Genomic DNA, 18,624 nt, shown 5'->3' on the forward strand with positions numbered 1-18,624 from the left:
TCATGAGTCACTTCTTGGGAAGCAAGAAAGAAAAACAACAACTCACAAACAGCTGACCTACTGCCATTTGTGCCAGGGGGTTGCTGCTGACTCAAGAAGTAGGTATTGACAGCTGCAGGATGCACTGGAGTTTTGATAGCAATACTACAAATGGAGGATTTTGGGGATGGGGAGAAGTCACCTGTGTTAATTTCTGGGATTTTTTAAATCTTCCTTTAATGTCAAATATCTTCACAAGTTAAAAAACCTGCAGATGTAAATTCAAAATAATCATAAAAATATAGGGCTGGAAGGGACCTCAAGAGGTCACAAAGTCCAGCCCCCTGAACTAGGCAGAACCAAGTAAACCTAGACATTCCCTGACAGTTTTGTCCAATCTGTTCTTCAAAACCTCCAGTGAAGGGATTCCACACCTCCTTTGGAAGCCTGTTCCAGTACTTAACTATTCTTATAATTAGAAAGTTGTTCCTAATATCTAATCTAAATTTCCCATGCTTCAGATTAAGTCCCTTACTTCACGTCCTACCCTCAATGGACATGGACAATAATTGATCACCAGCTTCTTTATAGCAGCTCTTTACACAGTTGAAGATTGTTATCAGGTCCACCATCAGTTTTCTTTTTTCAAGACTAAACATGCCCAGTTTTTTAACCTTTCCTCATAGGTCACGTATCATCTCTGACACCCTGCATCTGACTCCACGCCCATGGCTTCCAGTTCTAAGCAATATTGCTCTTCATATTAGATGAGAGGTTGCCACTGGCAAGTTACTGGAGAAAGTATGCACCAACTCAAACCTGCTGCTGCACAATGACTTTTTTAAATCACCAGCTGCACGTTTGCCATCACATCCCCCATTATGGTCTCATCTGCCATGCCAGGATGTTAGGGTGGAAACACTCTGGCAAGAGGAATGGATATCTGTTATAATCCCCAACCAGTCCCTCGACACCAACCACACAATTTGCCCGCCTGGTTTTGACCTGCCCCATCGCCAGTGGTCCCTGTTGAACAGGTTCTGGACCGGGCAAGGTCTCTATGCAGCCAACCAGTATCGCTGGGGCCTTCGTGACAGCCCTTTGTGCAGCTGAGGTGCAACACAGATGATGGCGCATGTTGTTGAGGAATGCCTGCTGATTAGGTTCAGCGGTTGGCCTAGAAGAGCTGCATCGGGCCACTGAAGATGCCATCGCTTGGCTAGATGACTATGCACACACTAAATAAAAGGTTTAATAACCCCAACCTATTTATCACTTGTTTTGCCCTCCTCTGGACTCTTTCCAATTTATCCTCATCTTTCCTAAAGTGTGGTACCCAAAATCGGACACACTACTCCAGCCGAGGCCTCAACAGTGCCAAGTAGAGCAGGACAATTGCCTCCTGTGTCTTACATATGACACTTTTGTTAGTACACCCCAGAATTATATTAGCCTTTTTTGCAACTGCATCACATTGTTGGTTCATATTCAATTTGTGAGCCACTGTCACCTCCAGATCCTTTTCTGCAGTACTACTGCTTAGCCAATTATACCTCATTTTGTCGTGGTCCTTTAACGGACATTCAGCTAGATGGCATGTATTGAAGTGTTAACACAGTAAGACAGGATTCAACCCTGCAACAGCTTGTTTTCACTGGGATAGCTAAACCACTGTAGCTGCACAAGGCAGATCATAATGTTGATCCACACTGCACCAGTGTAAAGTGTGGCTTGCACTTGTGCATGGCTCGGATACAGGCTACTGATTTCAAAAATAAAGAAGCCATGCTATAATAGCCAGACTGATATGACATAAGTTTTTCCACCTTGAACAGTACAGCAGCTCATTTGTCCCTAAATGTAAACCAAACAAGTGAGACTGGCCACTGATCCCCACATTTGCTAACACCACAATGATTACTATAAAGTCATTTGTACCAACAGCAAGAGGAAACTGGTACCTGATAGAAGCCAGTGATTTCTCAACACTGATAAGAGGGACCAGTTTGCACAGAATTATTTGAGACTCACTGAAAGAACTGATCTAATGCTCAGTAAAGTCAATAGGAATAGGAAACTTTCCACTGATTTTAATGTCAGGTGGATCAGACCCTCAAATGTATCAGGTGAGGCAGAGAAACCTTGTTCAGGTTTGCATTCAGGCCTAATTTCTGTGCAGTAGCAAAGTGCTTTTAATTTTAAACCTGTGCATGTTATATTGCACTCAGCTATGCCACTGTGAGACTAATGTGTCTGTTTGATAAGTAGGACACAGGGTGCACTCTATAAGCTCTCTAAACGTCATGTGACAAGCATTTTCAATCAAAGAGTGAGTAGCTCTGTAACCTGATGGCTGTCCAGTGGGTTACTCAATGACCTGTAGGCAGTGCTAATGGGTTTGTATGATTTTTTTCTTTTTTCAAACCCACAATGTTTCTGAAAAATTAGTGTGAGGGTTCTTTGTTTGGTTTTGGTTGAAACATGAGGCATTGTCTTTGCTTATGTAAAATTTACATGTTTTGTACCTTGCTAGATGGCTTCGGAGGTGTTTGAATGCTATACAATTACTTGAATTTGGCCAGCTTTGTTGCTTTTGTCAGTTTATTCAACAAACTATTTCCGAGTCTCTGACAAGCTCTAGATTATGTAAATTATTTTAATATAATTACTGTAATTCAAATGCTTGAGAAGTCATTGTATTGTTATATACAGTTAAATGCTCACCAACATACATATGGATACCTTTTTGATCAGTCATCTAAGTGGTTCTCATTTTGAAAGCAACCGCCTTGCATGCAGATAAATAGAATTGGTGTGAACTATTTATACTGATAAGGCAGCTCAACTGGGATCCACAAAATAACACAGATGTGTTCATTACACAAACTACCTATAAAGCATATACAATGTATTTAGTAATTTATGGCTTAGTGACACATCTGACTCACCAGCACAGTCATAGACAAGTTGTAATGCAGACAACTAGAAGGGTGCTACTTAAATAATCTTCCTAGGATTCTTTTACAGGAAAACTTATTGCAAAAAATAAGGTGTTTTAAATTAGGGCTGCTTTCATGGAAAAACATTCCAAAATGTGCACTAACAGTATGTATACTGTAGACTTCAATAAAACAGTAACAACTGACATGCTACATTTCTCACATACACCTCTTACCTAATATATTGCTGACACTATGCACAAACATTTACTCTCTAATATCAATTTATGCAAATCTGACATTTGTTCTACTGAATATTAACTTAGATTAAGAAAAAATGGCTCAATATGCCTATTCGTTATTTCTTAATGTCAATCAGAGGGTTCATCAGGCCACTTCAGATCCTTGTGAAAGGCACCTTTGCAGCTACTGATCTGATAATAACGTTCAAGTTCCAGTCCTGGCACAGATGATCTCCAGCCAATAAATCCTTGAGTTGTTTTAGGGATTGGAGGAGACGGGTAGACCTGAAATAAGAGTAAGTAAATAGAATTAAGTATATTTCTTGTTCATTTCTATTGTACTGCCATGCAACATGCTCTTTTGTATTCTAGTGTTGATGGAATGGACAATTTCTTTTCAACTAGCTCTTTTTTTAAAATGAAAATTGATGAATGCTAATATTACTTCAAAGTTTAAATGAATTCTCTCTTTAAAGTGGTGCCAAGTATATGCTGTGCCATCCTGCATAGTGCTGAATAACCTTCAACTTTTATTGAAGTCAATGGAAGTTGATGGAGCTAAGGACCTTCAAGAGTTGACGAGCACCCTCCCGGATTAAGCCCATAATACAGATGTCATAATTAAAAACCATCTAGAATATTTTGGGGGCCCATTCTACAAGCTATGTTGGAAATATTTTTAATAGCAATGGAAAAGATTAAGAGGTTTTGGTTAAGCAATTGGTTTTGTTTGACCAACAGGCTTAAAAATTATTGCAATGCTTAAATCAGTGTGTATCAAAGAAAATAAGTTAGTTCCAAAGGTAATAAACAAGAGGTAATCAGAAGTTAAAAGGAAAGCATTCCATTTGCCATCCAATCCTCAATTTTTATCAACATACATCTGATTTTTCAAGTTTTCTCTACTGTTGAAAGGCAACTTAAGCAAAAAGAAGAGTATGAAAATTAGCTTTAACTTCATTTGGCAGGAAAGAATTAAGTGTTTAATATATTTTAGATTATAGCTTCTCATCATTACCTTTGTTTAATAAAGTAATAGAGCCTTTGTTTGGTTTTCACTGTTAGAATCAAAATTTAAGCTGATGCTTTAATTGTTTCCCAACTATCAAATATTAAAATAATCTCTGGGTAGGTAACATTTCTAAACAAGGGAAGCAGACATTTTGGTACCAAATTGAATGTAAAATAGCTAAGAAATAATAGTTCTGAGGCCAAACACTGAAGATATTACTGACCAAGCTGGCTCTTGCATCAAGAACTACTTATCCTTTAAAGTCTGTTTCTAGCATAAAAGATGGTTATGCATCAAGATAATCAGTAAGAAGGAAACAAAACAAAAGGCAGCATTCTCTGATCATTGACTGCACTGCTTACTTTGGCTGAATCATCCCACTAAGGCACATTAGAAGTGCTCTCTGTTGTATCACTTTAACATCTGGGGACTTACTCAGTAGAGAAACACACAGTGAGAGAACAATGTTTCAGTTTATTCTTTTGCCAGAGTTGTTTTGCTTTGTTCCTTGGCCAAAACTGAAAAATGTTTTTGATATTGAGGTGGAGCATTTCCTTTGAAGAGATGATTTTCTATTGCCATAAATGCCACCCACTGAGCAGGATAATGGAGAAAACTATGCTCCACCTCTATTCTGCAGGAAAGAGAAGGGGACGAGAAGGCCAGGAGATTACATATCTAACCCAGCCAAAGGAACAGACATGTTATTATTGTGCATTGCCATGAGAGAGAGCAAATGTGATAATTTCAAGTCACAGATTTAAAAAACATTAATATGGATCTTCATGTAAAAGGATGAACTGCAGCATAGATCCAACAAAAAGAAAAGGAGGACTTATGGCACCTCAGAGACTAACAAATTTATTTGAGCATAAGCTTTCGTGAGCTACAGCTCACTTCATCGGATGCATTCAGTGGAAAATACAGTGGGGAGATTTATATACACAGAGAACGTGAAACAATACGTGTTACCATACACACTGTAACCAGAGTGATCACTTAAGGTGAGCTATTACCAGCAGGAGAACGGTGGGGCAGGAGGGGGGGACCTTTTGTAGTGATAATCAAGGTGGGCCATTTCCAGCAGTTGACAAGAGCCTCTGAGGAACAGTGGGGGGTGTGGTGGTGGGGGGAATAAACATGGGGAATAGTTTTACTACACTAATTCTTGCTCTCCTTGGCTAATTCATATGTCAGAGGTCAAATCTGAAGCTCTGGCCTCTGTTTCTGAGCACACACCACTGGCTACTCATGCTAATCTTGCAGCTGAGTGCCCAACTGCTGAATTTGTAGTACACACTTTGCATGCACAAGACGGGTGCAGGTGCAATTGTGCCCACAAATTCCGGGTAGGTCCACACTGCAGCTAAGAAGTGTAATTCACAGCTCAGGCAGCTGCGTCTGCACTGGCTCTGCTTGAGCTAGCATGCTAAAAGGTTTCAGAGTAACAGCCGTGTTAGTCTGTATTCGCAAAAAGAAAAGGAGTACTTGTAGCACCTTAGAGACTAACCAATTTATTTGAGCATGAGCTTTCGTGAGCTACAGCTCACTTCATCAGATGTATACCGTGGAAACTGCAGCAGACTTTATATACACACAGAGATCATGAAACAATACCTTCTCCCACCCCACTGTCCTGCTGGTAATGGAGCAGTTTGGTCACAGTGGCATGGTAGCAGCTCAGGCTAGCTGCCTGGGTATAACCCCGCCCAAGATCCTAGGTATGTACTCAGACAGCTCGCCCGAGCCGCCAATCATGCTGCTATGGCCCCAGTTATTTTTTGTGCACTAGCTCAAGCAGAGCCTGTGAGAGTGTGTCTACCTGAGCTTCACACCTTCTAGCTGCTGTGTAGACATAGGTAAGCTTGGCTCTGACTTGAATATTTGGTCTTACAACACTGTTTAAGAATGTGAAGCATTAACAGCAGAAAGGGTGGCACTTTTTCAATTCTAACATTCTGCACTAACTTTTTCTTTAATTTTCAGTTATTTTGATTTTGGTAACAGCTTTGTTGCTTATTATTTTTGTAAATCCTTTAAAAAGATTTTTTTCCACCAGAAGGCGGGGTTTCTAATGGTAATTTCTTCCATAATATGGTATGCATCTTAATAGAGATGTTGTCTCTTGGACTAACCTCCCCTCCCATTGGCAATTGCATGACCCCCAGCTCACCTCCTGTTTCTGACTGTGTATCCTGCTCATTGGCAATTGCTTAATTGCTTACATGGCAGAGAAATATTAAGAAATTGAATGTATTGTTGGCTGTCTTTAATCTGAGCCAGCAGCAGGAAAGAAGAACAGCCAACGCCATATCACAAGTCAGCTCTCAGCAGACTACCGGTGATCAATGGATCTACTGCTATAAGGAAAAGGTTACAATAACCACTCCAAAGGAGCAAGAAGAATTCACTTCCTAGTTACAGACATTGATGCAATGTTACAGCAGATTCTGTAATAGTACTGATAGACATACAGGTGTTCATAGCCCTTTATAGATATACGAAACAGGAGTGCTTTCCCAAGGAAATGATGATATAAGGCCCTGACTTTAAGAAATCTGCCCATACGATCTTTTACTCAGGCACAGTTCTGGTCAGTTCAGTGGGGTGAAGTAAGTTTCTGTGGGGGTGGATGTCTTTGTAGGATTCGGGCTTATGGGGCTTTCAATCCTAATTCACACAAGTAGTCCCTTTGAAGCCTTGTGGGTCTCCATAAATCCAACTATCTATTAACCTAGCAGCTCCCAAATGTCTTCTGTTGCTGCCACCTTGAAAAGGATGGATCAGAGTCTTCTCACATCACAGGTTGGCACTGTTGCTGCCATTTTTATTCTGCCCATTTTCCCTTCTGTTCTTTTCTGCCTTTTAATCTTTCCCTTCTCACATGCTTTTATTTTTGCTTTGTTTTGTGGCTACTTGCTGCTCTTTTGGCTACTAAGCAGAAGATTGCATGAGTGGGGACATCCACTTGAAGTACAAACACTGTAAAATTATGAATTAAACAATGTGCCAGGTTCCACTGTCAGAAACAGGTGTGTGTACAACTCCCACTGGCATTCAGGAATATGAGTATCAATGACAAGCTATAAAACCAAATTGCTGAATCATCTGTTAGAAGATAGCCTAGTAGGAGTAGCAAGAAAATCTAATTTGTGCCACTAAGAGGGCTTAAAATAAATAAAATCCAGAAAAAAATGATTTATTTAAATAAAGACAGAGCAAGGATTCGTTTTTACAACGTTGTTGAAGTTGAAAAATGGCTCTTAAAAATGGGTTATGATAAATCTTGAAATCATTGTGAGATGGAGGTAGAGGGGAGCTTCCACTGAGCTCCTTATAAATGCTACCCTCCTCCCCCACCACATTAGAAGACTGGTCTGATACTATATAAACCTTATGTTACACAGGAGGTTAAAGAGGAGGTGCTTTACCATAATAGTTGATTGTTGTACAGTGAAACCCATAGTAACAACCACATCAAAAGAGAAAATTCCCTGGCTTAAGCAAACCCTTTAAAGTATCCTCGAGGTTTCCAATACAATTTAGTCTGACCTTTAGTGGAAGACCCACCTCTACTAGGTAACTGACTTTTAGCACTTGGGTGGCTGCTTAGGACAGATTTAACCTACTGGTATATTGCCGTTTTTAAATCTATTGCCTAACCTTAATATATTTTTCCACTGGTGTCACAGGTCGGATTTGTAAATGTTCTGGAAGCTCTATCTTAGGCTTAGTGGGTTCTTTCTTTTCGTCTTTTATCAACTAAAAATAGAATACCAACATTAATCAAAATTAACACTTCAGGCTAAGAAATGTGTTGTCATAGCATTTTAATATCAGATATCTATACCATTCCCATCACTACGGTATCTGTGCACTGTGTTCTTGGCACCCAATACAGGACTATTTATTATACAGCTTTGGAAGCTGTTCTAATGCACTTTTCAGTTTCAGAAAGAGCTTTAATTCTGAATTTAAGACAGGCTGAATCTTGCCGAGCACCCTCAACTCTCACTTACTTCACTGAATTGAAGAAACCTGCAAATTTGTTTTGTGTGACAACAAACTAAAAATACATAATAAAAGTGCCAAATATATTTGTAATATACAATGTATAGTAATATATGGCATTAAACATATTGGTTAAAGCTTACATTGTGCTTTTCATCTTTACATCTCCAAGTGCTGTACAAAGGTGGACAAGCGTAATTTACCCTGTTTGTAAAGAAGGAATACTGAAGCCCAGAGGGCCAGATTTTCAAAGGTACATAGGCACCTAAAGATGTAGATGGACAATAGGACTTAGGCCCCTATCCTTCTTAGGCACTTTTGAAAGTCCCATTAGGCACCTATATGCATCTCCAAGAGTCTAAGTACCTTTGAAAAGCTGGCCCAGAGAGATTAAGAGTCTTGTCCAAAGTCACACAAATCAGTGGCAGAGTTAGGGTGACCAGATGTCCTGATTTTATAGGGACAGTCCCGATTTTGGGGTCTTTTTCTTATATAGGCTCCTATTATCCCCCACCCCCTGTCTCGATTTTTCACACTTGCTGTCTGGTCAGCCTACGCAGAGTTGGGAACAGAATCCACATGCCCTGCCATCCAATCCATGCTCTAACCACTGGATCATAATATATAAACTTGCAAAGCTGCAAGCCCTTTGTTATTGCTGTTTGTGTTCACATTTGTTACAATTTGTTTTAGGTGCACTTAATCATTCTTTCAAGTCATTCAGTACAGGAAAAATTATGCAGAAACTAGTCTCACAGAGAAGATCGTGTCAGATAATCAATTAAGTGACTCACATTTTACTGAATTTAATATGCATCCTGTAATGTTTAAATATACAGGCCATGAACCTGTTCCCATTTAAACCAGTGGGAGATTTGCCATTAAATTCAGTGGCAACATTAACCCTATTTCAGTAGAGATCATTTTAGCACATTGTAAAATTCCTTACTGAAAATTAAATTAGCTAAATCCTGGCCCTCCTTCCATTTTAAAAGCATCTCATAGACAAACAAAGGGGAAATATTCTCATATCAGTGCATCTAGTTCCTGTCACCACCACTGAGAGTGATGTACGTCAAGAGGAACATTAGAATATGTGCAACACACAAAGTACAACTTGTCATATTTTATTCTGAAAGAAACTAGAACTATCACCTTAAAAGAACCTCATTTGTTAGTACTCCTACAAACAGGGCTCCAAGTTATCAGTGCTTATCTACACTTATATGCTCCATTCATGTTGTCTGCAAAAGATGAAGATTCTTTGGAGAAATACATTTTGCATGTATGGCAGGGTGCCTTAATCAGTTCCTGCCATTCCAGCCCCAATTAGGGGGATTGGATTGGGGTTGGGTAGATAGCCTGATGCTTGCTTGGTAACGGACCACAGCTCCCTGCTTTGTTAGCAGGAGCTATAAGGCTGGGAGGAAGTGAGAGCAAAAGAGGGGGGTGGAGGCCAGGAGAGGAAGGTCCGGGTCCAGGTCCGGGTCCGGGTCTGTTGTTGTTGGCGGTGGCGGCGGCGGCGGCAGTGGCCGGGTCTGTGGTAGGCTAAACTGTTGTAAAAAGCTTGTGTATAGTTGGGAACTGGTGGTGGGGACTTGATCACAAATAAAGAGCACGGGGGTTGCACCAGCCTGAAGAGTCTCTGAGAAGAGGGGGAGAAGGGCCGAACTGGAGATGCACAGTGTGCAACCTGTTACAGCTTGGCTTTCAATAATAATGATTCTAAACTGGGACATCTTAACTGAAAGGCATACCTAACTATTCTGGGTATGCTATTCAAGTAAATTTCGTACACAGGCTACATCAAATTTAGTTTTACCTCCTCAAAAGGTGTTGTTAAATATCCCCATTTGATGGACCATTTCTTTGCAGCTTCAAACTCAGTTTCAACATGGTATTTCCTGAAGCAGACAGAAATTATGTTTAAAAAGACTTTCCTAGCTATCATCAAAATAAAAAAATCTAAAGTCACAAAACACAATTTACAATAATGAGAAACGTAAGTTGTGAAATTGTAGTCCCCCAACTTAAACCAAAAGTGTCTGTATTAAGAATTTAAGGCTAAAGAAGTCTGAGCCAAAGATCTTCTTATCAGGGAAAAATAAGACTGAATATGTCCCCTGTTAAATTAGATTCATATTTAGAATTCATCATCAGATGAAGTCTCAGAAACATAATCATTTGGGAATCCTGACTCAATAATACTGGCAGGTTTTGTTACAGTAGTGGCCATTAAGCCATGAAAAAAAGATTGTATGAACCTGTCAATGAGAACAGACATGATTTCATATTTTGTATGTCTCAATTAACCAAAGATACCTGTTAAAAGTGAACTACAGATAAAACTAATTTAATAAATGCACACCAAAATAACTATGACTATTGCTTAGACTTTAAGCAAAAACTCTTTTCCATTAAGAATTACTGGAGAATTTACAAAAGTGTTGATTTATTCTATTCACTGAGTGATAGTTTTTAAAGGTCCTCAACAATCAAACAACTTGATGAAACAAAAAGGTCTTACTTATAAAGGAACTTGTTATTGTATAACTCTGCTCAGAATCGCATTTATAACACTTCTTGTTGATCATTCATCTGTTTTTTTCTTACCTTAAGAAAAAGGACTTTGCTTGCTATTTTTCCCAGTTACTATTGGTACCTGCCACTCTACATCACACAGATATATAAGTAAGAAAAATGGGTGTAACAAGAATCATACCAATGACCGTGGAGTGCTGAGCGTATTGATGAATGAAACACATATGTAGCCCACCTCACATTCATGTCTCATCTGCTTAGCTTTTCTGTTCAGAAGTATACTTGCTAGGGTTTTTTAAAATTAAAACAGGTATTTAATTTCATAGAGACATGAAAGCTTTTCAAGAGTTTTACATGGTATAACACTTATCAGGCAAAATCTGTCACATATATTCAGAGATGAGGGCAAACAGAGAAGGATGGGAATATTAACAAAGGCAGTGCAATATGTAATAGGCAATTTAGATAAATAAGTATTTATCAGGAAACCAGAGAGCTGGGGGAGGTCAGTGGAATCAGTGATGGGAGGAAATGAGGATTGGGAGAGGGAAGGTCATTAGGATAAGGTCCTGGGAATTGGCATGAGAGGGGGCAAGCTGTGCAATGTGTTTGAGGCTGCAGGAGGAGAGGAGTGGGTACCTGAACTGTGTCTGCAGGATTGGGCCAGGAGCCATGTGGGATGGGGTGAGCCATGTGGTAGGGTGTGTGTGCGTTGGGGTGGGGTTCTTCTGGGGGGAGGGGGTTGTGTCTAGAATTGAGGCTGGTATAGAGGCCACAGGGTGAGAGGAGAAGTTTAGGGGCTGGGGTTTTGGAGTTGGATAGAGGAGGTTGGAGGAGGAGACCCCAGTGGAGGGAGGAGACTGGGGTAGAGACCCAGGAGAGGGAGTCAAAGCAAGGGGTTGGGGGAGGAAATTTGGGTGGTGACCTGGGGTGTGGGGAGTTGGAGCGAGGGATTAGGGGGAGGATTTTTGGGTAGCGACCCGAGGAGGGGTACAAGCCAGAGTGAGGGGGATGGAGGGGGGGGAAGGAGATTCAGTGGTGACTCAGAGGGGGCACGTCAGAGCGAGAGGAGTGGGGGAGGCCTTACCAGATATTATCCTGAGCCACAAAGTTGAATTGCTGGGCGGGGTTGGTGCTTTTCTGTGCCATGGTTCCCCCTTGCCCCCACTAGTGCCCCCCCAGTGGCTGGGCTGAGCCCTCCGGCGGCTCCGGTACAGTCTGATGCCTGGGACTGAGCCAGCCTGGCCCTGCCCTTTGCCACCTCAGGTGTTGCTAGGAGACGGCGGTGTGTTCAGGCTCCAGGGAGGAGTGAATAAGGCCTGGCACCCGGTTCCCAGGCTACCACTGCCTCTCCCTATAACAAGCACCCTAGAGCCTGCTGCTCGAATCTCCCCTTTCCCCAGGGCCCCAACCCATAGCCATGATCCTCAATACATCTCAGCATCTTCCCTCCCCCTGCAGCACCCAACCTGCTTAGCCCTAACCCAGCTCCTCTCCTCACCCCCCATAGCATCCTGATCACGCCCAAATCCAGCTCAGCATCATCGCTCCTCAATACACAGTGCCCCATCCCCAGTCCCCACGCAACAGCCCTCCAAGCCCAGAGGCTGCTGGTAGAGAACAGCATTTCCAAAACCTCAGGTCTCAACCCAGGAGTCACTGAGAGCTATAACCCCCACAAAAAGCCACCCCAAACCCACACACCACTGCAACCCATAGCCTCAAAGCCAGAAAGCCTGCAGTCCTCACAGAAAACCACTCTAAAGTCAGCCTTCCTATTCCAAAAACCATTGAGAGCCACCACCCCTTCCATGCCCCCAAACCACTGATAGGGCTCAGCGCCCTCCCAAAAGAAGCCTGAACCCCCAACCAGTAATCACTGTTAGTCATGACCCTTCAAGGCCCACATTACCACTCTAAACCCCCAAATCATTCTTAGCACATGCCAGCCTTCCCTTTTAATTTCCCCAGAATATTGACTATCCTCTCTATCTCCCTCCTTTATGTATTTCAAAGGGAACAAAAATGTATGGCCATGCTTTTTTATTTATTATTTATATTGCAGTGGGATCTAGGAACTCCTGTCATGGACAAAGACCCCATTGTGCTAGGTGCTGTGCAAACATAGAACCAAAAGGTGAGCCCTGCCTCAAAGAATTTACAATCCAGCTAATGCAATCCATTGCCCCTGTAGTGTATATATCTTTCCACTGTTGGCAGGTACACCACCGCCACCAACCTCCTCAAAACATGGTGACCTCTGACACAGGTCTGCAAAACAATGCAATTAAGAAACATCAGGATTACTACTACTTAATTGTGGTGCTTTCTGAACGGCAATATAAATAGGTGTCCTCCAGGATCCAGCTAGTTTTTAGAAGCCTTTGGTTGTGCAAATGTCCTGCATGCAACTATTAGATTTGCTAGTTATTTTCATGTGACAAATAGAATTTGATGCATCAGTCCACTGTCAAGGTGTAATCTGATAGGGTGTTTTCCCAAGTTCAATGGCCTGATTATTTATTCTGATGATCTTTCTTGCTGTTATTCTTCCCTTTCCCTGCTCCCCAACACTCTTATTAACAGACTTGTAATTTGGAGTGTTCGCTATTTTACAGATGGTGTTTTTCTTCTCAACCCACCCAAGCCCTAAAATGTGCTCGTCTTTGTGAAGAGTGGCAAAAACAAAAATGAGGGACAAAGCAAAAATAGCAGAAGAGGAACCTTAAAGGTGTGTGTGTGTGTGGGGGGGGAGACAATGGGGCTTTTTTGCTTCTTTATGATGTGTGAAGAAGTCCAGTAAGGATTGGTTTTGATTTTGAAGGTTTCCCCACCATTCCTTGTTTACATTAGAAAGTCTACCATGGAAACCTTAATGATTAGAGAGTTAAGTACCAAGGAAGTGAAATCAAATCATCTGAGGGGGAAAGGGGTTTAATTCAGACAATTTACACCTCTGTTTTTCACTTATTTTGTTAATAACTATTTAATGAAAACACCTGAGAAAAAAACTCACTTTTTTTTTTAAAGGATCCAGTAACAAAGGCCCTTGAGATAAAGGCTAAAAAACTCTGTCTCCATTACCCAGTCATCCAATGAGTTCTTCAGCAAAAGAACAGGGAAGAGCATATTTGGTGATGATATTTCTAAGGTTTTTAAAAAAAAGGCAAAAAAAGAAACTTTAAAAAAGAATACCACCTTTCTGGCTTCCTGTAGAAGAAGCAGGGGGGGAACCCCCCCGCCTTTTTTTTTTCTTTGCAGCTCACCATTATAATGTTGCACAGTAAGAAATTCTTTTATGTATAAAAAGTTTACTACAGCCCTTCTTTCATGATTTGTTATACAAAATAATAGACAGTGAAATAGCACCATGTTTTTGTAGGGTGGAGATAGGTCCAGAAACCAGGTACATTAAAAAACATGGTTACAACTATAAAGAAGAAATAACTAAATGGTATGTAAAGTAGATGGGCAAATTACAGGCTGAGAATGAATTTCTGCAGTCGCTATTAGAATAAGGTTGTTGCAAATAATATGTAAACATATCTTTTTTTTTTAAGATGGATTCTGCTTGGATTTAGTTCTTGGTTTTGCTGGGCCTGTGTACAGCGATCCTGTCTAGTGCAGGAGTTCTCAAACTGGTCTTTGAAGCTGCTTTTTTTTTTTTAACTGCGAGTGGCATCTCTGTCTGCACTGGTAGAAATATATGGAGTGGTTGCCTCACAGATGCTGGAATCTGCCATTGTGGCGCAGTTTGCAAGATCAGTGCATTCGTTTATATGAAAGGTTGCCGTCTGTTAGTTGTAGCCAGCTTTCCAGAGGATATTTTAAACTAATGAAACTAATAATAAGTAAGCACTTTTCCTGAACCCTTCTTATATTTGTCCAATGTTTTATATTCAACCATAATCAAGTTTGCAGACCACACCAAAATTTGGGGTGTGTTAGGGGAGTAAAAAAAAAAAGACATAATCAAACTACAACATGAGTTGGAAAGAGCAGTTGGGTCTGCAGACAATGGGATTGATATTCAACATTAATAAATGTAACTTATACTTAAGGAGAGGAAATAAACTGCAGTTTTAAAAAGTTAACAGTTGCCAATAGTTACCACGGAGTGATGTGTGAGATTACTAATTTCCCCTAATATTTAGAATAGGTGATATCTTTGGGAACTGTTGTATAGAAAGGACATAACCAAGTAGCCACATCCATTGTGGTAGCAATGTTTCATAATTACCTCTTAATATTGCATTTTCCATGCATACTTGCTGTAGAGAAGGAGTGGAACTGGTTTAGAAGGTTGGAAAGGGAGATATTTGTAAGAGAGGGAGAGAGGCTGGGAACAGGTATTAATACTTGGTGGTATGGGCCCCATGATGAGGGCCTTACATGCTAATTGCACTTCCTCCTCTCTCCACTGTGGAATATCAAAGCTAATTTTGATTCCATTAGGAGTCTAGTTACAGGCTGCTGAGCTGAATTCACTTTGGGCTAATGGTGCACCAGCACTGAGGCTCCTCTACTACAAGCTGAAATCACTGAGTATTGTGTTAAGTAGTGGAGATATATTGCGGAATAGTTTGCAGGGACGGCTGGTAGAGCAGAGCAGTTTGTCGGATGCTCAGTGGTTTGTGCTATCCCAGGGTTGTGAGTTCAATCCTTGAGGGGGCCATTTAGGGATCTGGGGCAACTATGGGGGATTGGTCCTGCTTTGAGCAGGGGGTTGGACTAGATGACCTCCTGAGGTCCCTTCCAACCCTGATATTCTATGAATATCTTCATCTTTTACCTTAAGAATGTGCTAAAATTTGTTTACAACTTCACTGTGTCTTTCTTGCTAATATAATATATTTGAATTAATCTGATGGAAAGCTGACGTATCCCCTGGGGCTTTAGTGAGTCTTATGTCACAAATAGCGGTGCTTCCGTAAATTCGAGGTATTATTGAATCTAAATTAGCTTCTTTTTAATAGGAAGCAAATAGTAAAATACTCTCCCATATTCTAACTGATAGACTTGGTTTAAATCTGAACATGCAAGTTTGTACCAAGGTTAAGAATTTTACAAGAATGACATTTTAATTTTTATTCAATTTGTAATAAGACCTTTCACAGATGCTGTTTATTATCTTGGTAGGAACCAACTTGCTAATATGTCCAAGGTCCAGAAAGCTAGCCAATCAATATCTACAATGATGGATCTTAGTTCTTATTTAATAATTTTTTAACTAACTAGTCTCCAATTCCTAGATAGTTTTGGTAAATATAAAAAGGATCTTACTTCTGGTATCTGTAATTGGAAATACGTAGGCCTTTTGACAAACACAATGACTTTCCAAAATATTTTTTTTAATATTGTTTTGTTTTTTGTAGATGTTATTTATCATGGACTACAAACTTCTACTGGAAGGTTTGAGAAAGAAAGGACTCAACATACTTTATGGTTATATGTGGGAACCCGAGAAAATATTTACAGATTGCAAAAAGTTCACTGTGTTCCAGTATATTAATATTTTTGGCCCTCTACCAATTTTTCAGTACCGTTTTTCTTCTTGCAGTTGCTTTATAAAACATTTCAACAACAAATAAAGCCAACTGGCTCTTTCCACTAATGTGCTTGAATAGTTTTCCTCCTTTTTGTCTGAAACCTGTTTTGTGCAATGAATTGTTAAAACCTAATGTAGCTTTTTCATGCCATGCAACAGGTTTTTATTCATTCTGTAAAATGAATGCAGAGAGGGTTTAAAACTAAACTTACCAGTTTACAAGCAACATATTTGACTGTTTAATTGCCAAGTTATTTTTTTCCTAGGGCAAGAGATCTAATGGTCTTGAATACAAAAAAGACTGTAAACACCTTCAGTAGTCATTTTAGATGTACAAAAGAACTTTTATTTGCTTAGCAAAAAAATAAGCACCACTCTGTACACCCAAAATAGCAGTTATTATTGCTCTTTGGGGTCTCAAAAATCTTTAAACTACCTAAAATAAAACAGATATCTCACTTGCACCTAGCCGCCTGATTCTATACTGTGTCTCATTATCAATTAGTTCAGCAATTAAATTGGTTGAGTCTCCAATAACACTCAGAAAAGCTTACTCATTGTCCTATTTAATTAGCTCCTGCTGTTTAGTCACATTTATCTCCTGGAACCCTCTTAATGTAGTCTATGCCACTTTATGGGCAAAAAATAATCTTTTAATGAAAACAATCAAAATCAGAACTTAAATTCTAATGCACAGTAAAGGAACTGCTTTAATTCTCTGTCATATGGAATGAAACTTTATATTTGAATATTAATACTAAATTTAGCAAAAAAAATTCTTGTCACCATTATTGAATGGAATCAGAGTTTTCAGATATGAGAAAGCAGATGTAAAACATGACTATAGGTTTTAGGACTTTTATAATATCCACAGTTAAAAAAAAAATCCTCTCTTTTACATACATTTCCCCCCTCCAAGACTGTGCAAAAGTAGGTGTGTACTTGTGAACATAATTCAAAAAAGCAGGGACTGATTGTCTTCAAGATCTGAAATCCATTTATAATGTTTATCCCTAAATTGATGCAAACATACTGTATTTGATGCTTTGTATATTATTCATTGGGGAAAAGAATCTGAAACTCATATACGGGAGCCTTCTGTGAGATAATCTGTTCACTGAAGTTATATGCCATGACCAGGGTTCATCTCACATGGACTCTGTATAAGTAGCCCATAAGTACTATTTATGAGTGTTTTCACTCCCACCCAAGTGAACTGAGATAGATGATTCTATTGTATACCTTTCACTCAAGTAGTACAGATATAGGCATAAAGTATTTTTCCTTTTATTGGACTCTAAAGTATCTATTCTGTAGTTTTCATCTTCAGTTACAAAACCGGGCTTCTTATTTATATCTAAGATTGGGTTCCCAATGCCAATATTACACCATATCATCAACTGAAGAGATTTGACAACAGTTGCTATCCTTGCCAGTAGAGAAAAGAGTGTTACCGTGGATGGCTTTCATCAGAGGTTAGTAATGCAAAAGAAAAGTTGTTGTTATAAAAGGAACTTTTGAGGGTCTTTGTATTTTGCTAGCTCTTAGTCCATCAGTACTTTGAATTATTCAGGAAAAAGTGAAGTGGCAATTATAGGGCTAGATGTTTTGCCCCTGTTTTAGTTGCTTTGTGCTGTGCATGTTGGAAAACTGCCTTATATAGGGGAAGACGCGGGTGTTGTAAAGATGAGTTGTTTTACTTTCCCCACAAGTGTAGGTGGTATGTTGGGAGTAGGGAGGGAGTCTGAGGGCAGGTGAACACAGAACTAGAGCTCACAGTGCTCTTGTGGATCCTGGTTTGGCAGAATGGTTTCCCACCTGGTGCAATTTAGAGGAGCTGTTAGACCATAAATTACACTGGGGATTGTTTCAGCTCTTGGCAGATCTAGGATTGGAGCATCATAAAGGTGGCTTAGAGACATGCTCCATCCATCCCCATTTTTCATGGCAAAATTGTATGTGCTTCATGACCTACTGTACTAACTCACATATATATTGTGAACAAAATCCTAGAAATGAAAATATATGAGAATATTTTTCATCTCTACAGCCTAGAATTGCTCAAGGTAGGAAGCATGTGTCACTAAGAAAAAGCTTTGAAGTATGTGTTTGTCTTTGACATTTTTGAAACACACAATAGTAATTCTAAAGATCTGTTACAGTATCGGAGGTATGGTTTATACGGAGAGGCAGGACTTATGTACAATAGTTCTCTCTCTCTCTGGCTCTATATATCATCAGTCCAGGGGTCAGACATTTTTAATTTTTTGAAGGCCTCCATTTCAAACTATGGAGTTAGGCACTTCAATGTATATATAGGCACCTAAAAAGAGGCTTGATTTTTAGAGACGT

General features: G+C 39.9%; 1 protein-coding gene across 1 annotated transcript in view; it reads right to left on the reverse strand.

Moving 5' to 3' along the window:
* Positions 1 to 2,617: 2,617 nt before the first annotated feature.
* CIMIP1 (ciliary microtubule inner protein 1) overlaps positions 2,618 to 18,624 on the reverse strand; it is a 94,046-nt gene continuing 78,039 nt past the window's right edge. Inside the window, exons 3-5 of the mRNA XM_048820503.2 lie at positions 10,006 to 10,087; positions 7,836 to 7,934; positions 2,618 to 3,445 (exon numbers count right to left, since the gene is read on the reverse strand). Of these exons, the coding sequence (XP_048676460.1) occupies positions 3,290 to 3,445; positions 7,836 to 7,934; positions 10,006 to 10,087 (337 nt within the window). The 3' untranslated portion in view covers positions 2,618 to 3,289. The remainder of the gene's footprint in view (positions 3,446 to 7,835; positions 7,935 to 10,005; positions 10,088 to 18,624) is intronic.

The sequence above is a fragment of the Caretta caretta genome, chromosome 13 (assembly GCF_965140235.1).
Source record: "Caretta caretta isolate rCarCar2 chromosome 13, rCarCar1.hap1, whole genome shotgun sequence".
Lineage (NCBI taxonomy): Eukaryota > Metazoa > Chordata > Testudines > Cheloniidae > Caretta > Caretta caretta.